At 46.7% G+C, this 22,230-nt stretch overlaps 1 protein-coding gene across 1 annotated transcript in view; it reads left to right on the top strand.

Moving 5' to 3' along the window:
* Cdh5 (cadherin 5) overlaps positions 1-21,864 on the top strand; it is a 37,392-nt gene extending 15,528 nt beyond the window's left edge. The window contains exons 3-12 of the mRNA XM_004626041.2: positions 3,879-4,167; positions 5,296-5,412; positions 6,290-6,454; positions 7,279-7,466; positions 8,705-8,955; positions 12,706-12,848; positions 13,951-14,075; positions 14,425-14,533; positions 17,402-17,647; positions 19,749-21,864. Coding sequence (XP_004626098.1) covers positions 3,879-4,167; positions 5,296-5,412; positions 6,290-6,454; positions 7,279-7,466; positions 8,705-8,955; positions 12,706-12,848; positions 13,951-14,075; positions 14,425-14,533; positions 17,402-17,647; positions 19,749-20,266 — 2,151 coding nt within the window. The 3' untranslated portion in view covers positions 20,267-21,864. The remainder of the gene's footprint in view (positions 1-3,878; positions 4,168-5,295; positions 5,413-6,289; positions 6,455-7,278; positions 7,467-8,704; positions 8,956-12,705; positions 12,849-13,950; positions 14,076-14,424; positions 14,534-17,401; positions 17,648-19,748) is intronic.
* Positions 21,865-22,230: the final 366 nt, after the last annotated feature.

Below are 22,230 nucleotides of genomic sequence, written 5' to 3'. Positions count from 1 at the left end.
CGCAGCCAAAAGAAGTGGAGGCACCAGCGAGGGAATCTCTTCTCGTGACCCAGCCTACAACCTGCTGACTGCCCATGAGCTCTTCTGACTCGCAAAAGTGGTTGAGCTGGAAACGTACATCCTCCTCCAACATGGCCAGTCAGAAGAGAAGACACCAGTCCAGAGTTACACGGTGAGACCGAGACAGAAAGAACCCTAGGAAAGCCTGGAGCTCCGGACTGTAATGCAAATGTCAGAGAGGGAAATGTCGTCAAGACACCTACATCCTTCCACACGGGATAACTGTGCCATGAGTCATCCTCTGAGGAGAATGGCTGGGAGCAGGGAAAATCAGCTGGTGAGTCAGGAAGAGTCAGCGGAAAGTGAGTCCACTGCACTGCGTTGTGTCAGGCCCGGGTAGGACGACTGTTAGAGGGCTTGCCCAAGGGCCTGCACACAGCAGGAAGAGTATCCAGCGTGCGTCATCTGTTTGGCAATTGACATGGGTCGTATGTGCCCCGGCCCTTGAAGAGGCAAGCACTGGACTGCAAGGATTGCCTCCTGGTGCCCTGCTCTCAAGGATGTAATTGGAGGGAAGGAAGTCTCTATTTATGAAGGTCAGAGCCTGGAGCCTTTGTTTACAGACCTGGATAGACAATGGGAGCCAGTTCTGAGAAGCCTTCTGAATCCACACATACACATCAGAGTGGCTTTTGGTGTTAGGACCCTCTGTCCACCGGGGGTCTCCTTACGACCCATAACTCTGGTCTAATCATTAACAAAACATCAGATAAATTCCAACAGAAAAGTATTGTACAAAATTCCTGATTAAGGGCCAGACAGATAGCTCAGCAAACTAAGCACCTGCTTAGGAAAGTGCAAGGACCAGGGTTCGATCCCCGGCACTGCATGCCACATGGGCCCGCAACTCAGGGCACGCTGAGCTGGTGACTGTGCGTGGTGGCACACACCTGTAATCCCAGCACTGGAGAGGCTGAAAACAGGAGGATCACTAGCAGTCCAAGCTGCATAGAGAGACCTGTACCAAATACATTAAAAATGAATGAATAAATAAATAAATAATTTTTTAAAAAATCCTGACTAAAACTCCTCAAAACATGCCAAAGGGCCAGAAAGATAGCTCAGTAAGACAGTGCTTGCCTGGCAAGCACAAGGTTCTGAGTTCCCTTCCCGGTACCAAAAAAAAGTGCCAAGGTTAAGAAAAAATAATAAAAGTCTGAAAAACTGGAAGAACTTAAAGGAACATGACAATTAAATACGATGTGATATCTCAAATGTGGTATTGGAACAGGAAAAGGACATTAGGGTGAAAAAAAAAAGGAATTCTATACAAATTATGGACTTCAGTTAATAATACACCAATATTGGTGTCTTTATTATATAACAAGTGCCGCATTCATGTAAGATGTCGATATGAGGAGGAAAGGGAGCAGGCATATAGGAACTCACTGTCTTCTCAGCTTTCTGTAAAATAGTGACTACTTAAGAAAAATTGGCAAGGGGAGGGTACAAAAGCTTCGCTGCACATGCAGTCTTACACGTAGCTCCAATACACAGATCCCGGCAGACTTGCTCTCCTTCGCCATCCCTTCCTGATGAACCTTAAGGCATATGCAGGGAACCCACTTTACAAATGCCATCTTATCCTAACCTGAGCAGCTCACACAAGGCCCCAGACTGTCCCTTTGCTTTGAGCCTCTCTGTCCCTGTGCACCAGAGGTGACAGAGCTTCTTGTCCCCCTTCAGTTCTGGATATGAAGCCTCGGGACCTTCTCACAGACCCACCTGCCCCACATAACCACGGTCCTGCTCCAGAGCACTGCTGCCCACCTTCTACCCACCCAGGGCAAACGCCCTCCCTCCCTGTCTCCACTCCCTCACCTTCCAGACTCTTCTCTACACTCTCATGTTAGGCTTCCGCGCCTGCCACCAGCTGCCACTGTGCTCAGCCAGGCCTCCAGTGATTTCAGGGCTGCTAAGCCCAGGAGACATGTTCTAGACCTCATGAGATTGGACCACAGCTTTCTTGCATCTCGCTGTCCTCTTCTGAGGTCCCACACGTCACGGCTTCTCCAGCCCTTCCAATGAGTCCTCATGGGACAGCTACCAAGGCTCTTGCTCTGACTGACCCTTGCATGCCACCTCCCTTCAGGATTTCCACTTCCAAGGCTTTCAGCCTTAGCCTTGAGAGCCAAGATGCGGTCTCTACCATCTCTGTGCCCCTAATGTGAGACCTGGCACTATTTTTCAAATTAAAGTATATTTTTCTGGACATTTTAGTCATCTAGAAGAGTGCTATTTTTTTTCTTTTTTTTCTGTTTTTTTTTTATTTTTTGACATCAGTTATTTTTATTTTAAAGAAAAAAAATAAAAACAATGGTACAAAATCTCAAAACAAGATTTTAGGAGAGTAACAATGGTTAGTACTAGAAGAGTACTATTTTACGTGTAAGAAACACTTATCTCGTGGTCCTGATATTCCCTATGATTCCATATTTGGAAAGTTCAGCACTCTTAACCTTTGAATATTCTTTAACTTGTATATCTATCCTTTACACAGTAACTAGAACTTATTGAAAGCCTGTTCTGTGCAAAGTGCTTGACAGATGTTACTTTCCAAACCTTATGCCAAATCGTAATAGCACATGCTCCAAAGAAAAACGGTTCATTGATCTAAGAAGCACAGGAAATCCTGAGTTAAACAAGTCATTTTCTGCAGGACTGGACATTATAAATCTCCAAGTCGAAAACAGTCTATGTTCTATTCCAAGACTAAATTGATGAGACCAGTTGGGACAAGTGACCCTCCTGGGGAAGAGGTCTTGATGTACAGCATTTGCCAGTGTCCAGCATCAGTGTTAGCACACCTGGCTGGCAGCTACCACTGGGACACCACTGAAGGCAGAGTTGGGAGAAGTACGAGGACAGGTCCACACTTAGTGTTGCTGTCATACATACAAAAGGCCTAGACAAGCTCGGCAACAGAGTAAAGTCTTATTGAAGATTTTAATGAAGAAGTGATGAGTTCTGAGTATTTGAGGCCTTTGTTTTTGGTGTGATATATTTAATTGACAGAGTTTAACTTTTAATAATGGCTGTATACTGAACAGCCAGCTCACAAATATAGCTGAAGCTTTAAGCTGACCCTGGAAAACCATGTTAACACAGCCCCGGCAGAGTTGGGAGAAGCCCAGCCCCCGCACTCCATGAACGAAACCCCATTTTTGTATGAGACAACACAAAAGGCCAATTTTTTTTGCGGGGGGAAGGGTCTACAGGGTGTTCAGGGTCTCACTACTAGATCAAACTCATAGTGATCCATCTATTTACAGCCTCTCAAGAGCTGAGATTACAGGCACGCCACCACACCCAGTCTCAATTGCCCTCTCAGCATGCCCCGGGGATGGGGCTGGCATGGCAGGCCCGGGGATTGAACTCCTGGCTCCTGTATCTGCTTGCAGGCACTTTAATCTGCTGAGCTATTTGGCCAGCCCAGGGCTCATTTTCAAAACTGCCAATCTACTCATTAGAGCAATTGGACTGTATCAGCTCCACTTTATTAACAAGGTAGCAATTGAGAGAAGAGAGATGTTCCTCGCCTTCCCATGCACTAAGCTATTATTTTTTCCACTCCAAAAAAAAAAAATGTCTTCAAGGACCTACTATGCTCTGGACCCTATCCTGGGCATGGGCAGTTTTGCATCTCACACCAGCATGGCGTTTGGGTCATTTGGGACTCATGGTCTGTATGACATACACATGCGCACATAGGTGCACAGATGTCCCTAACCGCACACACACCCGTGCACGTCCACACTCACAGGTGCACACACAGCCGCACTGCCTGCTCCCTACTCACACTGTGTCTTCTTTCTCAGATCAAGTCAAACATGAACCGCAGGAACGCCAAGTATGTGCTCCAAGGGGAGGCTGCTAACAACATTTTCCAGGTCAACCCAGAAACAGGGGATGTGTATGCTTTTGCAAGGCTGGACCGGGAGAAGGTCTCCTCCTACCCTCTTGTCGCCCTCATCGTGGACAAAGACACTGACAAAAACCTGGAGCCTCCTTCCACCTTCACTATCAAAGTTCATGACATAAATGACAACTGGCCTGTGTTCACACATCGGTTGTTCAATGCTTCAGTGCTGGAGATGTCACCTGGAGGTACCTGTTCAATCTGTCCCTTCCTTCCTCTCTTGCTTGTCCTTAGTCTGGAAGTAACTCTTGTATCCGCCATCTCACTGCCTGAGCTCAGGATTCAGCAAAGTGGCTGTAATGCCTATGCTGCTGCTTTATATCATTTGAATAAACTTGTCTCTAAAAGCTAAATGATGCCCAGAGGGCTGTGCCAGCGCGCCCCCCAGGGCAAGCTGAGCTGGCAAGTGAGACTGGGCATGAGGGCATGTGCCTGCAATCCCAGTTCTTGGGAGGCTGAAAACAGGACCATCACTAGGAGTCCGATCTGTGTCGTAAGACCCTGTAGACCCTGTACTAAGTACATAAAGAAAAGTTAAGTTCTGACTTACTCCAGGACTGACCTCTAATCCTGGACACAAACTAAGCCCTGATCCTCATCACAAACTGAGCCCTGGTCATCTGCGACACACATCTCATTACTGTTTGTAACAACCCCCACTCACTGCCTCTAACTCTCAGGAGTGACACACTAAGAGTGTACCTCTTGCCCCTAGATTATAACAAGCCCTGCCACCCATGCAAGAAGAGCCATCTCTAGGGGCTGTGTAGCAGCAGCAATGAATGACAGACCCCTGGTCCCAGAGTGTGTCACCACCCTAGACCTGTGATCAAGAGGCCACTACTCTCTTTTTCAATCCTACATCCAGAAAGTGCCAGAAAATGTCTTCCCTCTTCTGCTCCTCCTCCTTCTCCTCCTCTTCCTCCTCCTCCTGTCAGGATCTTTGGCAGAGTGTGAGGATAGACTTTCCTGGTACATGTGAGGGGATGCAAACTGTGACACTGTCCCTTTGGGGTCATTTCCATTTCCTTCCCAGTCCCTTGTTCTCATTCTTTCTGGAAAGGGAGACATCACACACACACACACACACACACACACACACACACACACCTATCTATGCACAAGCTACCTGTTCTCTTTTACTCTTTAAGTTTGACCTCTGGAGCCCAACACCCCCAGCATGTTGACCTTGTGCAGGGCTCTCAGGAAACCAAGAGACCTGGGAAGTGGTGACAGCAGTGCCCATCTGCCCTCACTGAGGACTGGGATGAGAAGTCACAGTCACAAGGCAGTAACCCAGGACCCTCTCTCCACAGGGACCTCAGTCATGCGTTTGACAGCAGTAGATGCAGATGACCCCACCGTGGCAGAGCACACCACCGTCATGTACCAAATCCTGAAAGGGGGTGACAATTTTGCCATCGACAATTCAGGTCAGGAGACTAATTTCCCTGGCTGGGCACCATGGAGGAGGCGTGGGGGAAGGGAAGTACTGCAGATGCAGATGCCAAGAGAAATCCAGCCTAGCAGATGTCACAAACCACTGAACCACACTGATTCATGGAAGTGACTTATGACATGCATAAAGACAAGAACAGAGGCTGGCTGCAGGAAACCAGAGCAGAATGTCCAAACCATAGAGTGCAGTTGAGCAGTGCACGATTCATAAGCAAGTAGCTCCAGAACTAAAACAGGTTCCAGAAAAATACATGGTGAGATAAACTTTAAGAACAAATAAGTTAAAACAGGTAGATCAGTCCAGAAATGGGGATGGGTTACAACTTGGGGTTCTGTCCTATTGGTGTAGAGGTAAGCAGTTGGCCACCTGTGACTGGCTGCTGGGATTAACTGAGGAAAGTGTTGTTCGGTTTTCTGCTCATTTACATACTAAGTTAGGTTGTAGTTTGTACAAAAGGACTCAAGCAAGTACAGAGGTTTCCTCTGGCCAAATTAGTTTGATTTAAGAGATTTTAAAACCTTAAGGACTGCATCTTATAAGCAAGACCAGTTGAATGTGCTGGGGCACCCATCTATGTGAAGAACAGCAAATACATAGAACAGACACTACCACAACTCTATAGTGCACCCAATCCATCCCAGCACCCTTTCATTCTGTGCCTAGATGTGGCTCCCTGAACTTTCTCAACACAGTGTTCCAGGTAGCTAGTACTAAATCAGATCAGCTTTTTGGCCAGCTCTTTGGCTACAAGCTGAAATTGCCCCTACTCTCTCTAGGAAGAGAGATGCAACACATGCAACAGTTTCAAAGATACCTAAGTAACATGGCTCTTGGAACATTTTTTTTTTCAGGATTAATTACCACTGCAAAGCAAAACATGGATCGAGAAGTACAGGCCAGGTACGAGATCGTGGTGGAGGCGCGAGATGCCCAGGGCCTCCGAGGAGAATCGGGCACAGCCACCGTGCTGATCACTCTGCAAGATATCAATGACAACTTCCCCATCTTCGCTCAGTGTGAGCCCCTCCCCAGGGCCCTGGGCAGGTGGGAGCTGGGATTCTCCAGACTTAGTGATTTTAGAGTCAATGAAAGGTTCCCCAAGTCCCTCTGCCTCTCTTCCACCCCAGACAAATCACTGGGTTGTGGGAGGGGTCCTGTTTCTGTCCCTGTACTACACCCCCAGGTCCATCATTCCCTGGTTATGGTCCTCTCATAGAGGGAAATTCCACTTCCTACTATATACCACCCCTGTGTCTGGAGCCTGCAATGAGACAGGAACAGCTTCACCCAGATCCTGTGGGCTCAGGAAAACCCAGGCCTTGTTTCTCAGGCTCCAACTAGAAAATCTCCATGAACCAATGAGCAGGAGTACAACCAAAATTGGGAACTGACTCCATCCACATACTCATTCTGCCCCAAAAATGTCTGACTAAAGTTCTTTTCATGCCATGGGTGAGGCTGTATTCATTGCATCCTCCAGTTCTGGTATAAACCAGAGGTTCACCCAGACCAAAGATAGGTCAGTTCTCCTGAAATGACTTTATTGTTCATGGTGTAAGCCCCCCAGAGGCAAGACTTACCTCTCTTGTCAATTGATTGGTCCTCTCACAAAGTGTCTGTCATCTAGTGGGTGCCTAATAACCACCATTGGATGGATAGAGGGAGGGAGGAACAGACAGACAGAACACACTGCTTTGCCTCAGGACACAGAATCTCAAGAGTACTAATACTATCATTATTGACTTTATTTTATTGTACCATTTCTTATATCACAATATAGTAAGATACTATGCTTTCTCTATCTTGTTAACCCATTGCTGTCTGGGGTGCCTATTTGCAGCAATGTATACATTTTCGGTGCCTGAAAACATCCACGTGGGCAGCTCTGTGGGCTCTCTGTTTGTTGAAGACCCAGATGAGCCTCAGAACAGGATGACCAAGTTTGAAATCGTGGGTGGCGAGTACAGGGACACCTTCACCATTGAGACGGACCCCACCCGCAACGAGGGCATCATCAAGCCCATCAAGGTTTGTAGGCCTGCAATAATGTCATCAGACATGGAGTTTGGGGCTCACAGCATCCATGGGACCTTCCCAGGGGCTCCACCTCAGCCAGAGGCCATCAATAGAGACCACTCAGCATTAACTCAGGTTGGCTTTGTGTCATGGAGACTCACAGTGTCTCAAGGTGAGGTACCCCAAATAGGCTTGGAGAATATGATTTGGGTATGTCTTGGGGAGACCCCTGGGAGCCTCAGGGGCAATGACAGGTGAAAAAGAAAAAGAAGCTAGTATGGAGCTCATCATGAGCAGATGGACAAGTGGGGCCCAGGCTCAGGCAGTATACCCAGAGAGCATGTAGAACCCATCTCAGACTTGTAGCACCTGGGGAAAGGAGCTGGGAGGTGTGTACAGCACTGCCTCTAATGTTGACTGTCACTGTTCCTGAGACATGGACTCCTTGACACTTCTGGGCTGCCCTGTGTCCCTTTAATATAGGAAATCTGAAATGAGGTTTCCAGCAAGAATATTGGTTCTGGGGAGTACTAGATGTGGAACCCAAGGCGTTTGCTCTGAGGCACACCTCAGCCTCTCAGTGATTGGGAAAGGCAGCTGCATACACACACAGAAACATAGCTGTTGTTTAGTGCTACACAGCCATACAGGCAGGAAGCAGTTCCTTGTCAGCAGGAGGCTCTGAGAGGACATCTGATTACTGTCTCATTGGCTTCTTGTTTTTTGGGTTTGGGGGGATTTTTTTCCTGTATTTAGGACAGGGTCTACAGGGTCTCACTACATGTAGATTGGACTCGTAGTGATTCTCCTGTTTTCAGCCTCCTAAGCGCTGGGACTACAGGCATGCAATACCACGCCCAGTCTAAATCACTATCTCAGTGCGACCTGGGATGGGGCTGGCACAGCACACCGGGATTCTTGGCTTCTTGAGGAATGAATAGGAGTTTGCCACACTAGCAAGCACAGGCTAACTCTCTTGCACAAAGATATAAAGAAAAGACAGGTCAGTAGAACCAGTGGTGGACCACAAGTCCATGATTCCCTTAAGAGCAGGACCATGGCTGAAGAACTACAGGGCCAGGTACAGAGCCAGGGCTGGGGACAGGCCCTGAGACTGATGAAATGAAACAGAAGAGCGGAAGATAAACACCAGGCCCAGGTGCTCTCTTGATGACCTTGACGATAGCACTATCTAGATTACAGTGTCCAGTGGGTGTCATCCTCATACTGTATTTTTTTTTCTTCCACAGCCCCTGGACTATGAGCTCATCCAAAAATACTTATTTGTTGTGGAGGCCACAGACCCCACTATCAACCTCAGATATTCAAGAGACCGCTCTGGGAAAAACAAAGCCCGTGTCATCATCAACGTTTTGGATGTGGATGAGCCTCCTGTCTTCCAGAGGCGTTTCTACCACTTCCTGTTGAAGGAGAACCAGAAGAAACATCTGATTGGTTCAGTGTTGGCCAAAGACCCGGACAAGACCAAGAGCAAAATTGGGTAAGGAGAGTGGGTGTGTGCATGACAGTGACAGTGACCGTCCTAGCTTTAATGTTCTTATTCCTGCTGGTCAGAGCCCAAAACTCAGAGAAAGAGACTGGCTTCTTCCTCACTTTCTTGGGAAGTGGCAGAGGCAGGACTAGATGGCTAAATTCTTCCAATAATATTCATGGCCTCCCGGTATCTCATCCTGCTAGGGCACCCCACCTGCGTGGCCCAGGCTATCCTCTATTCCACCTTGAAGCCCCTGTGCTTTGGACCCATACTCCCATATATCCCATCTAATGAGCCTTGACAGTCAAGAAAACAACCAATCAAGGGAAGCCCCTGAAGCCCCTGGGTCTAAAGTGTTTCCCGAAAACTACAAAAGAAGTGTTTATTTCACATGGCAAAACAACACGAAGATCTGTAAAGAAAACTTTGCTAAGTCTCACTCCCAGGTAGCTCATATAAGTGACTATGTGGCCCCATCACTCCTTTCTTCATGCCCACACATTTCTGCTGGATTTGTTGTTTTGTTTACAGAGTTCAGTTGTTTTAATCTTTTTTATCCTGTCATACCCATTTCATTGGTACTTTCTGTCTCACAGGTTTTCTGTGATGATAGCCTCAGACCACAGATTGGGTAATTTATCAAAAATTTAGCTTATTGTGAAGACCAAAAGCATGGTGCCAACACTCCATGGTGGTACCTGGTGAGCACCTCCTTACCGCATCCTAACATAGGAGGGGCATCACATGATCAGAGAGAGGAAGGATGCCAGCACACATCGCTCTTCCACTTCCTAACAAGCCATTACTACCATCAGAGGGTCACACCTGCATTATTTATCTAACCTTAATTGATTCCCAATGACCCCATCTCCAAATTCCATTAATATAGGAACTTTGGGGTTAATTTTCCAACAAGAACGTTGGTAGTGGGTGAGTACTGGGTATGGAACCCAAGGCGTTTGCTCTGAGACACACCCCCAAGCCCTTTCTTTTTAAAGACAGGACCTTGATAAGCCTGTTAGTTGCTCAGGCTGGGCTTGAACTTGGAGTTCTCCTTCATTAGCCTCCCAGAGTGCTGGGATCACAGGATGGGGCCACCAAACCAATCTCACCAGCACCTGAGCTTTTGAGGGACATGTTCAAAGCGTAGCACTTGCTCACCTGCCTTCACTGGACTCTACTCCTCCGTCCTCTGGAACAAGGAAGTAGTTCTCATTCATTTTCTAATAAGTGTGAATTCAGTTTTGTTCTGTTCTACATGAGTAGCCAATGGCTCCCACCCCTCGCTGTATACCAAGTTCTTGTATATACCTGCTTGTGTATTCTTGTATAGACTTCTGATTTCTTTCTCTGCTGTTCTGTGGCATTCTGAGTATAGTAGCTTCTACTAAATTTTATTTTATTTTTTCTACTAAATTTTAGCATGTATGAGACAATACCTCCCTCATTGTTTTCATTTTATGTAATTGTTATCTAAACTCATATGCTCATTTTATAGGAGTTTTAGAATATTTTTATCTAGTTGTTTAAAAAATATTGACATTCCCATGAGAATTGCTTTTGTATAAGTTTTGGAAGGGCAAATTTTTTGCACTATTATATCCACTTGTTAAGGACAACATAAATCCTTCCACTGTGGTTGACCTCATCAATTTTGGGACTACTGTCTTCACTGCCATCCTATTCCATATATATATTCTATTTATAATTAGGGTTTCTTCTTTGATTCAGGGTTTTCTATAGGGGATTGACTTTTTTCTTTTTATTTACAAATAGTAGGAATCACTAAAATTTGTTTTAGCTTGTTCTAGGATATGACACAATTACTTTTGTGTCTGTTTTTTCATAAGATATTGAAGCTTTTGTTTTATGTGTTTTAATTTTCTGGCTTCTAAATCTTATCCATATGAAATTACCCAACTTGTTCCATTTCAACATTTGGCTCTTAGTTCCATGTTGCCTGGCATTGATTTTGCCATTTTTATTTTCATATTATTCTTATTTGCCTGATTAAATTATCCACTCCTCACTTTTAACATTTCTAGGTTGTTCCACATGAAGATATCTCTGGAAAACAGAATGCACCTAGCCTTGTTTGTAATCTAAACCGATGTTTTGTGTTCTGCCTAGTCACATTTTTCATCATAAGTAATTCGTTTGATCTTATGTATCTCTTCAGTTTACATTTCTCAATTGTAAGAGTTTTTTCTTGTCCCTCGTCTTTTCTGTAAAATTTTTTCACTCTTAGACATTTGGATGTATTATCTACATTAATGCTTCTACGAGTTCACTTCTACCTGTAAAAATTTTAGCGCTGGTGAGATAGCTCAGTGGACTTAGCACTTGCATAGGCAAGTGCAGGGACTGGGGTTCGATCCCAGCATGGGGCGTGGTGGGGCACACCTGTAATCCCAGTGCTGGGGAGGCTGAAAACAGGAGGATCACTATGGGTCCAAGCTGTGTAGTGAGACCCTGTACCAAATACATTAAAAAATATAATGCTTTTCTAGTTAAAATTATGACATACTGCTGCTTTTATATGTATGATAAAGAAACCAATAACTTCATTGAAATTCCTCCAAAACCAGGTCTTAACTTCATATTGTGATTTTTTTTTCTAAAACAAGTTTTCAAAACAACCCAAGTATTTTACCCACTTATTCTTTTTTATTTTCTTTTTTGTAGGTGATATATCTCCTTAATTCTTACATAGTTACCAAAAAAAAAATAGTTCTTTCCCTTATTACTTTAAGACCTGAGTGTGCTCCTACAGTCCTCAGATTACAGATTCTTCCCTTAAGAAATACTGTCAGTCTGTTCTCACATTTAATTTTATGGGATCATCTGGTGTGAGTCTAATTTCTCTTCCTTCATAAGGAATTTATTTTTTTCCTGAACTTCTGAGCTCTTTGGTTTCTTCACATAACTTGAAATTCCAGTGTCATCAGACTATATCTGAATATTTTCTTTCTACAATTATGCCTGATATAAATAACACCTTTTAGTCTATAGGCTCAGATCTTTCTCCAGATTAGGAAAGTGTTCTCTTACTATCTTTCTTTTTTTTTTTTTTTTTTTTTTTTGTGTGTGTGTGTGGCCAGTTCAACCCACAGGGGTGGGGGGGGGCTGGCTGGCATGTGGTGCTGGGGGATTGAACCGTGGTCCCTGTGCTTTGCTAAGCTTAGCTTGGTCTAAGTAGGTGCTTTAGACCACTGAGCTATCTCACCAGCCCTCTCTTACTATCTTTCTATCATTTGATATGATATGTTTATTCTTAAAGCTTTCTCAGGAATAGCAAAACTTTCATCGTGTGTGCATGTCTGTGTACATTCACTTCTTAACTTTTTTTCCTGGTTTCTGGAAGACTTTTTCACATCTTTCATTCTCAGATTTCTCTATTATTACCTCATCTCTTCTAGATCCTTTTGCATTTCTTCCTGGCTGTTTCCCTCATATCTTTTTATTAATCATTGAAAACAATTCTAGTGTGGTACCTTGATTATGGTGTCTCCTGCTTAGCTCTGTTACTGGCCAAGTCTCAGGTACCCCACTCACTCCTACGATGGCAGTACCACCCAGACCAGACATCACCTCGTGACACTGAGTGCCTCAGTGCTGATATATGGGTCTACGCTGCTGGAGAGGGTGATGGGGAAGGATGCCGGGGACAGATCCTGAAGGACCTCTTCTGTCATGCTGAGGAAGATTGACTTAGTAAATAAAAATAGTAGAAAAACATAAAACTCTCATTGGCAGATACTCCATCCGCAAGACCAGTGACAAGGGCCAATTCTTCCAAATAACCAAACAGGGTGATATTTACAATGAGAAGGAACTGGACAGAGAAATCTCTCCCTGGTACAACCTGACTGTGGAGGCCAATGAGCTGGATTCTAACGGTGAGTAGCCCCGTCATGCAGAAGATGGGTCTTTGCCCCCATTCTTTCAAAGTGGCCATAAATCTGTCCCTTGGGGTCACTAGAGGTATTACAAGCCCGCTGCAGCACTCTTTGGCCTGAAGGTTAGCGCGCTATCATACCTAGTGTTCACCTCGGACTGGCAGCATCTGTATCACCTAAGACCTTGTGAGAAGTGCAGTCTTCACTCCCACTCCAGACTGAATCAAAATCTCATGCACATCAGAGTTTGAGAAGCGATGTTCCAAATTGGCAGTGTAGTAGTGATGCCCCTGTGATGAAAATGACCTGGAGTCCCTACAAGACAGAGAGCTTCTTTTTTTTTTTTTTTTTTTTCGGAACCAGGGATTGAACTCAGGCCCTTGCACAGGGTAGCACTTAGTGCTTTTCCTACTGAGCCATCTCCCTGGCCCCAAGAGAGCTTCTTCAACTCCTTCCTGGAGATTCTGATCCAGTGAGCAAAGATGGGGACAAAGAAACCCACTGCCAAGCACCACGTGGTTCTGATTATCAAGGATGTTTTTGAAAAGCTCCTTGGTGGCATAGCTATTTGCACCGATGAAGGGCTGAATTCAGACTCTGAAACAGCTTTCAGATTGAGATTGTTAGGTTTTCCATAAATTGTGTAGTTTCTAACTGAGGCAAGGGCAACAATCGGGTCTTGTGACCTTGATATATGTGACAAAGTCACAGCCACTATCAAGAAGAACAATTAATAGTCCCACGATCCCTAGGATCTCACCGGGGTCCAGAAGGTGGGTGAATTTTTACTTAAGTAATTACATCACTATCTAATTATTAAACTATATTATTTAATACATTATATTTATTTGCTTAATTGAATTATTCCTTACATGTCAGCAAATGACCTCGTGTCTGAAGATTTAGCCAACCCCATCTTCCTCACATTCCTCTATCCAGAATGTCATCCCTGGTCTCTCTCTCCCAGAGGTCCATAGTGCCATCTTCTTACAAACAGTGACCTTCACCAGACACCCTGCCTGGGTACCCATCCAAACATCTCTCAGCCACCAGAGGCCAGCATCAGCTAACCCACTGTGGTGACAATTCCTTCTCTCTGCAGGGAACCCCACAGGGAAAGAATCCATTGTGCAAGTCCACATTGAAATTCTGGATGAGAATGACAACGCCCCTGAGTTTGCTCAGCCCTATGACCCCAAAGTGTGTGAGAATGCAGCCCAGGGCAAGGTGAGTCTGGCTGGCTGGGAGCAATGTGGGTTGGGTGGGGGGTCCCTTCCACCCTAGAGTTCCACTCAGCTTAATGGAAGGTGCAACAACACTGAGGGAAGTAAGCTTATCCTTATTTTACAGGTAGACAAAGTGAAACTTAAAGAGAATTCTGGAGAGGTTAGTGAGGGTGGAGCAGACAAGACAATGAGAGAAGAAGTGGCCTTGTGGGAACCATTCAGTTTGTTGTTCCACCACTAGGTGACCCTTGAGCAGCAGCTATAGTCAGGTCTAAACCCAAAGTCTCTGTTGCTGAACCCCAGGCACCCCAACACAACAATGACTTTATCCCCCATTTCCCATATTCCAGCTGGTGATGCAGATTTCTGCAGTAGACAAGGATATAACTCCACAGAACGTCAAGTTCAAGTTCGCCCTGGGCACTGATGACAGCAACTTCACCCTCATAGACAATCATGGTGAGCATCAGAGCCATGAGCTGGCTCTTAGCAGGGCTGGGCTGAGGTTGAGCCTTGAAGCACTAAAGTCAAGGACTAGGCCACCCAGTGGGGGAAGGCCTCCATGAGGATTTGCATGTCACAGGATATTTTGTACAACTCTTGCCACACACACTGTTGAATTGGTTCATACAATGATCAGTCACCCTGGCCAAGCTGCCCACTGCACGTGGCCTGTGGGTTCCTCAAAGATGCTGGAGTCAGGAGGATACAAAATAGATACGGCAGTGCAGGCAATAGGTCAGCTCAGTCGTCGAAGGATCTCTTCCCACACCAGGAAGTCTGTGTTTCTCAGTGCCTTAGTGAAATTACAAATTGCTATAGGACGTGGAATTTTAAGGTCACCCCTAAAGCATGAATACTGGAACTATGAAGTCATAAATTCCCCAAATATAGTAAATTTTAATTCATTTATAATGGCTACTTACCACTAGGTGACCCTTAAACAGGATCTGGTTCCCCAGTCAAAGCTCAGAGAGGCATGTGAGGTCAGTAGTATCCAATCAGCTTTTTTAGTGCATATGTGTTTACCCAAGTGATAGTGTTGAGTTGACTTAAGTCCAGAGGTAGAGAAGCATCCACAGTCTGTAAAATTTCCTCCAGAAAAGAGAGAAAATCTTTAAATCTAAGGCACGGGGGCTGTCTCTCCCGGTCCTCGGTTGGCAAGACTATTGCTATCTTGGGAGAAGGCTAAGGTGGTCCAGAAAATTAAGGTCACACCCAGAGAATCAGCTACAGAGCATCATGTGAGGCCATGAATACTCCAGAGGAAGAACTATGTGCATATGTGGATGAAGGAAGTAGTGGCTGTGATGTGTGGATGACAAATAATCCAACACTTAGACGTCTTGAGTAGTGTTTTAGTTATTTTTTTTTCCCACTGGTGAGAAATAGTACCCGACACTCAGCATCAAAAGAAGAAAGGTGTATTTCAGCTCACAATCTGCAGAGGTTTTAGTCCATAACCATCTGGCTCCAAGGCCAGGCAGCATAGTGGAGGAGCACCACAGAGGAGAAATAGTTCATGGTGTGCCAGGAGGAAGCAGCAAGCAGCAGCAGCCATCTGCTGTCCTTCTCTCCCTTTATATTACATGCAGACTGTAATTCTATTGATTGGTGCCACCCACATCACAGCCTTAATTCCAGTATCATACCTTGACCAACATTCCTATACCCTAGTGCAACCAACTTCAGAACTTCCCACCTATAACTACATGAGGCTTTGGTAGAACATCTAGACACAAGCCATAACAAGTAGTAAATAATATATCAAAAATACCTATCTTCCCACTCCCATTGGTAACCTGAAATGAACACAGTATTTCAGTAGGGTGGAAAACCTAAATGCCTCCCCCCAAAAAAACCCAGATGCAATCAGGAGACAAACCTGTTGGTCTCAGAGTTACTTACATTCCGAATGTCAAAATCTCTAGTTTCTCCTATAAAGTATCAATGGCATATAATTCAGTTTGAATCATAATAGACTTAAGACTGAAATGAAATTACAGATAATGAAATGTAATTGGCTTTCATTTGAAATCCTTGGGATTTGGCTGGTTTCCCAAATGTGCCTAAGTAAATCCTCAAACCATCAGCTTTACAACCTCCCAGGAATCTGCAAAGACAGAGTACCTGCCTTTGCACACAGCCACTGAATTAATCTGACTGGAGTGAAGGGAGGGGCCTGAAAATCAAGATGTTTAAAAAGCTCTCTGGGGGATTCTTATGTCAGAAAAAGAGTGACTAGGGCTGGGGTAAGGGTGAGAGCTACTTGCACAGAGCACACAGCCCGCTGCAGACTGCCAGGGAGCCCTCCGTGGCAAATCCAGTCATTCTCTCCTCCTCCAGGGAATGGGGGCATTGTTTTCACTGCTGCAAACTTCCTTTATAATGATGACTTTTCAGAGAAAGAAAGCAAAAACAGTTCTAGAAGCTATGCCAATGCTGAAAGACTTTTTCAAGCAATTGCTGCCCAATTGCTTGTGAAAGTTTGAAGGAGTAATTAGTTGTGACCAAGAAGATAAGCCCTGTAGTTGCAGTGGAGTTGGGGAAAAATGAGAGGACAAGTGTGTCAGTATTTCTTGTTATACAGGTCTTGCATTATCTTGGTCTTAACCATCCAGCAGAAAAGTATAAAAATGAGGTATATAAAGTAAAGCCATATTAATATGCTGAGCTGTGAAAGGCTCAAGTCAACAACTTCTGTAGATAACCCACCACTAGTGTGGACTGCTGGACTGTGTTGGATTGTTTGGCTGAATTCACGCACCTATAGTATTTAGATGCCAATGGAATACCCATCTCTGACAGGACTAAACAAAAAAAAGGAGATACAAAGGAAGGACCATTTTGTATCTGTATATGCATAATAGTTAGGATAGATATACAGCTACTTTCACTTAATTCAACAAGAAGAAAGATTTGTACTAATAGTGTTTGGACAGGATATTCTGTCTGCATCTGGTACTATGGATAACCCCTAAGAAGATAACAATGTATAATATTAATTATTGAAACTGTCCTATTAGTTTTGAAACTGTCTCATTGATAGTCGTTTCTCAAATAAAATAAAATAAAATAAAATAAAATGAAAAAAAAAAGTGAGCAAGGGAGGATTTCACTTTCCGGCTCGGCCACATGCTAGGTCAAGGCAGCCGCCCCAACACCTCTGGGAAGCAAAATGCTGTGCGCCTGTGTGCACGTGCAGAGGCCGGAAATGCAAAGGCAAGGGAGCAGGGGAGGAGGGCTCTCCGGAGGGCGCGGCTTGCTGTGTGGTATGAGCGTGGATGCTCCCCGCACAGCCTTATTCTGCGGCCTTGCTGATTCCAGATAACACAGCCAACATCACAGTCAAGTACGGGCCGTTTGACCCCGAGCACACCAAGTTCCACTACCTGCCTGTGCTCATCTCCGACAGCGGATCCCCGAGCCTGACGAGCACCAACACGCTGACCGTGGTCGTGTGCAAGTGCGACCAGCAGGGTCACTTCACCTTTTGTGAGGAGGCGGCCGCCCAGGCGGGCGTCAGCATCCAGGCTTTGGTGGCCATCTTCCTCTGTATCCTCACCATCGCAGGTCAGTGGCTTGAGGCCCTGAGGGCTTCACCCAACAAGGTGCTGGGGCCAGGGGGCACCCCAGCCTCAGGGATCCAAGCGTGGGACGTGGGTGGCACAGCTACACCCACCTGGCTGCCTGAGATGGGTGGATGCAGGGCACAAGGCCCCTCTCCACCCTCAGGCCAACTCTACTTCCAAACAACCTGAGACTGGGGGCAGCCCACGCTACAGCGCTTGCCAAGCTTGTGTGAGGCTCTGGGTTCAATCACCAACATCGCAAAATAATAACAACGTCAACAACAGCAATAATAATAATAAGCTATGTACATATTTTGAAAAGTTACTCCATGCCAAGCACTGTTCTGGGCATATATTTACATCAAACTCATTTTAAATTCTTAAAAAATAAGATTCAGTTCCAAAATGAAATGTTTTAAAACTCAGTTTACATCATCACCAGGGGTTTTCCTTCCTTTTACACTATCCCTCCAATTTTGATCTTTACTTTTCCTCCGCTGGGCCTCAGGTGTGTTTGCAGCATTCTAAGGCTCCTGATCCCCCAAGACGCAGATGCTGGGTGCGAGGGGTTTCTTGGAAGGAGCTCCCTGGAGACTTCCTGAGGAAGGAGGGAAGGAAGCAGCTTGTGAGGTTGAGTTGTCACTAGAGTTATCATAGCAATGGCTTCTTCCTCAGGAGGGCAGAGGCATCAGTTCCTGTCCCAGGGCTGCAGGCTCCTCCCAGGGGTGTAAATTCTGTCCTTTACCCGCCGTGGAGGACTTAGCAGTCAGCCCTTGGGGATCAGATCAGCCTGTGCACTACGCTGCTGAGGCCCTGTGAGCCAGGCTTTCCCTGCCAGTGTTTCCCCTGGAAGGTCCCCTACCAGGGCTTCTGTGACACTCCAGGTTGCCCGACTTTAATAATAAAAATAATGGCAAAACAGTCACCCACAGAACTGATTTAATCTCATAACCATCCTCCCAAATATAAGCAGAACAGAAACATCATCATTTCCATTTTACAAGGAAACTAAGACTCAGGTTGGGGCTCCCAGGGCACATGGGCTTCACTTAGGTATGTGACAGCCTGTTGAGTTCCTTGAGGCTAGAACAGAGCTCAGGGCGGTGGTCTGAGCCCGATTTTGGAGGCTCCCTGTACCACAGGGTCTGCCCGCTGCTCAAACAGCAAAAGCCCACATGCAACCACACCACCTCCTGGCCAGGGCACCCTGGGCTCAGTTGGCTTAACTGTAAAATAGGGATAACATTTCCTTGCCTGGATATGGTGGCACACACCTTAAAACCAGCTACTTGGGGTGCTTAGGAAGGAAGATCACAAGTTCAAGCCCAGCCTGAGCAATTTAGCAACTTAGTGAACCCCTGTCTTAATTTTTTTTAAAGTCTGGGGATGTGGCTTAGTATAAAAGCCCTGAGTTCCATGCCTTATACCAGAGAAAAGCAAGAAAGCAAGGGAGGAAAGGCCAGAGGGAAGGAGGGAGAGAGAAAAATGTAGCTCAGTGGAACAGCATTCCTGGATTAAAATCCCAGTGCCACCAAAATATAAAATCTACACTGAGTGAGATAATGTGCGCGTCGCCTTGGGTGGTTCCAGTTTATAAAGTAGGTGCTCAAAAGAGTGGCTGCTGCTACTGAATAGGCACATCGACTTGCACGGTTATCCAGTTAACTAGCATCACAGTCTCAACAGAGCAGTAGTTCCAAATCTTGGCACACAAAATTCCAGCTCCACCCCCTCCCCTATGTCTGCCGCTGCTGTGGTCTCCTAGCCTTTGGAGATGACATGGAAAGACGTGCCACCCTGGTGTGAGGGCACAGGAAATGAAGGCTCGTGTGCTGGCGGTGGAGGCTGCAGAGGAGAACAGGTCCAGGAAGGCCCACCCTGCTCCTTCCATCCCCTTACTTAAGCCAATGGGGAGTGTGTCCCCCCGGTGGGGGTGGGCTCCTCAGGGAAGTGGAGCACACCAGTCCCGGAGGTGTACCTGGAGCCCAGGCAAACGAATCGGGTGCCCCTCTTCCACCACCACCACTATCATCACCACCACCCCTTCCCCCCCCCTCCGCCCAGCCTGTCTGACACTCCTCTCTCTCTCTCCCGGTGGTCAGTGATCACCCTGCTCATCTTCCTGCGGAGGCGGCTCCGGAAGCAGGCGCAGGCCCACGGCAAATGCGTGACCGAGATCCACGAGCAGCTGGTCACCTATGACGAGGAGGGCGGTGGCGAGATGGACACCACCAGCTACGACGTGTCCGTGCTCAACTCCGTGAGGGCTGGTGCGGGCAAGGCCCCGCGGTCGATGCTGGACGCCAGGACACCCATCTACACCACGGCACAGAAGCCACCGCGGCGGCCGCCTGCGGTGCACAGCGGGCCTGGGGAGATGGCCACAATGATCGAGGTGAAGAAGGAGGAGGCAGACCAGGATGGCGGAGTCCCGCCCTACGATACACTGCACATCTACGACTACGAGGGTTCGGAGTCCATCGTGGAGTCGCTCAGTTCCCTGGGTACAGATTCCAACGACTCTGACATTGATTACGACTTCCTCAACGACTGGGGGCCCAGGTTCAAGATGCTGGCGGAGCTGTATGGCTCCAGCCCCTGGGAGGAGCTGGGATATTAAGGCTTAGAGAGCTGTGGCCCTGGGGACTCAACCCACAGCAGCGCAGGCCAGTCGGACAGCAGACATCGAGCCATGCAGGGTGGCACTGACTCCCCAGCCCAGGATCCTTTCTTCTTGGACACCAAAGACCTCACTATTCCCAGGGTACCAAGCTCCAGACCCTTGAAATACCCAGGAAGATATTTCAGTGATGGCGACGCCATAAATGTTGGAAAAGCCAGGCTTCTGTATTGTCTACGGTGGAAGGTCGCCCTGCTGCCCCCATGCCACAGATCTAACTCAGAGACTTTCTTTGGCTCAACAAAGCTGCCAAGCCAGCCAGCCCAGGTTCAGTTGCCATGGGATTGTCCCCTGCGGACACTTAACCCCTGGTGGAGCTGGTATGATTTTTGTGACTCTGCCTGGTGGCAGGGGGTGGACAGTATGACCTGTGGGAGAAGACTGCAACCCAGTCCCCAGGGAGACTGCGATTGTGCATTGCACAGCTGTCCAGAGCCCCAGCTGTGCGTGAACCCTCACACTCCCTCGGTTCCCCAGGCCCATCAAGAGGGAGAAAGGCACCACATGGTAGCTCCTTCCCCTCGGTCCTGCAGTGACCTTGCTGGCCTGCCACTCCAGTAACTGCTGTACTGAGCATTGATGCATTCAGCCACATTCAGGGAAATGGCTTCCTGAACTTAAAGCAACTGTGAATTCATCCTGTAGGGACAGTGACAACCAAGAGTGACATCATAGGCTGAAGGCCACCTCCACACCCACTGCCTCTGCAAAAGGCTTAGAATAGCTGAGAGCCGGATCTGACCCTCATGAACACTCCCCTAGGCTTGCCTGTGAAAGGGCAGATGTTTCCAGAGCAGAAGACCCACCCCCATCTCCGCCTCACCTGATCCCAGAAATTGCTTTTTCTTCTTTTCTGTCTCTTGACTTGGAAGCATCCATGATGTGTCGGCCCTCAGCAAGCCTAGCAGGGCCCACACCCAAACACTGCAGGCTGTGCAACAGAGCCTGCCAGTTGCCTTTATGCCTTGTTGCCATGTCTCAGGGAACCGGCCCTCAGCCACACCTGCGGAAGGCAAGGCCCCGACCTGCCCTGCCCTGCCCTGCCCTGCCCTGCCCCACTCTGCAGATCCTGGCCTCTACGTGGCTCAGAGAGAGCTGTGTTTGAAACTTCCCGCTGCACACAAGTCTTGAGGAGGCAGCATCCAGACAGCGCAAGGAAATACCACACGCTCCAGCTTACCCTTCGTCACAAACCACGCTGCCCACGCAGGGGACAGCCTCTCATACTGAAGGGACTGGAAAGAACACTGACATTTTTTAACTAATCATTTGGTTTTTATAATGACTTTTTTTTTTACTAATAATACTTACAAATTTCTAGCTCTCACGAACATATAGAATAAGGGTTTCTCATAATAAGTAGATTGTTATTTAGATTAACAATTTTAATTCCGGCTTTGTCATTGGACAAACATTTCCTGTAACCTTGTTTCCTATCATTGTAGTGGTTCCTCTACAGATAACGATCATATTTTGGCCACACTGGTGCATGAGATGTACTGTATTTTTTTATGCCTAAATAAAAAAAATTCTTGGAATTTTTCCATTTCTAGAGCTGATAGTGGTCATGGGAAACGCACATATGCATATACAAGCATACATCACCACTTTCATCAGAAGGCAGGGGGACACTGGAGTCATGTAGGAAAATGGATTGTAACAGAAAATGACACTCAAGACCCAGAGCCTTCCCCAGACCCTGTCTAGCTCTCTCCTCCCATCGGCCCGGCAGCCGTGGCTTCTGGCACTCAGAACTGCGACACCAACTGCAAATGGCAAATGAAGAGCCAGCCTCTTCCTGGGCATGCGTACAGCCCTACCCACATGTATGGGCTACTAGATCCTTAGGAACATGCTGGCACTTTTCAAAATCCCTTATGGATGGACATTCCTCAAGTTTTCCT

This window comes from Octodon degus, unplaced genomic scaffold (genome assembly GCF_000260255.1).
Source record: "Octodon degus isolate 3935 unplaced genomic scaffold, OctDeg1.0 scaffold00011, whole genome shotgun sequence".
Lineage (NCBI taxonomy): Eukaryota > Metazoa > Chordata > Mammalia > Rodentia > Octodontidae > Octodon > Octodon degus.
The sequence above is the reverse complement of the archived record's forward strand: the minus strand, read 5'-3'. Positions and strand labels throughout refer to the sequence as shown.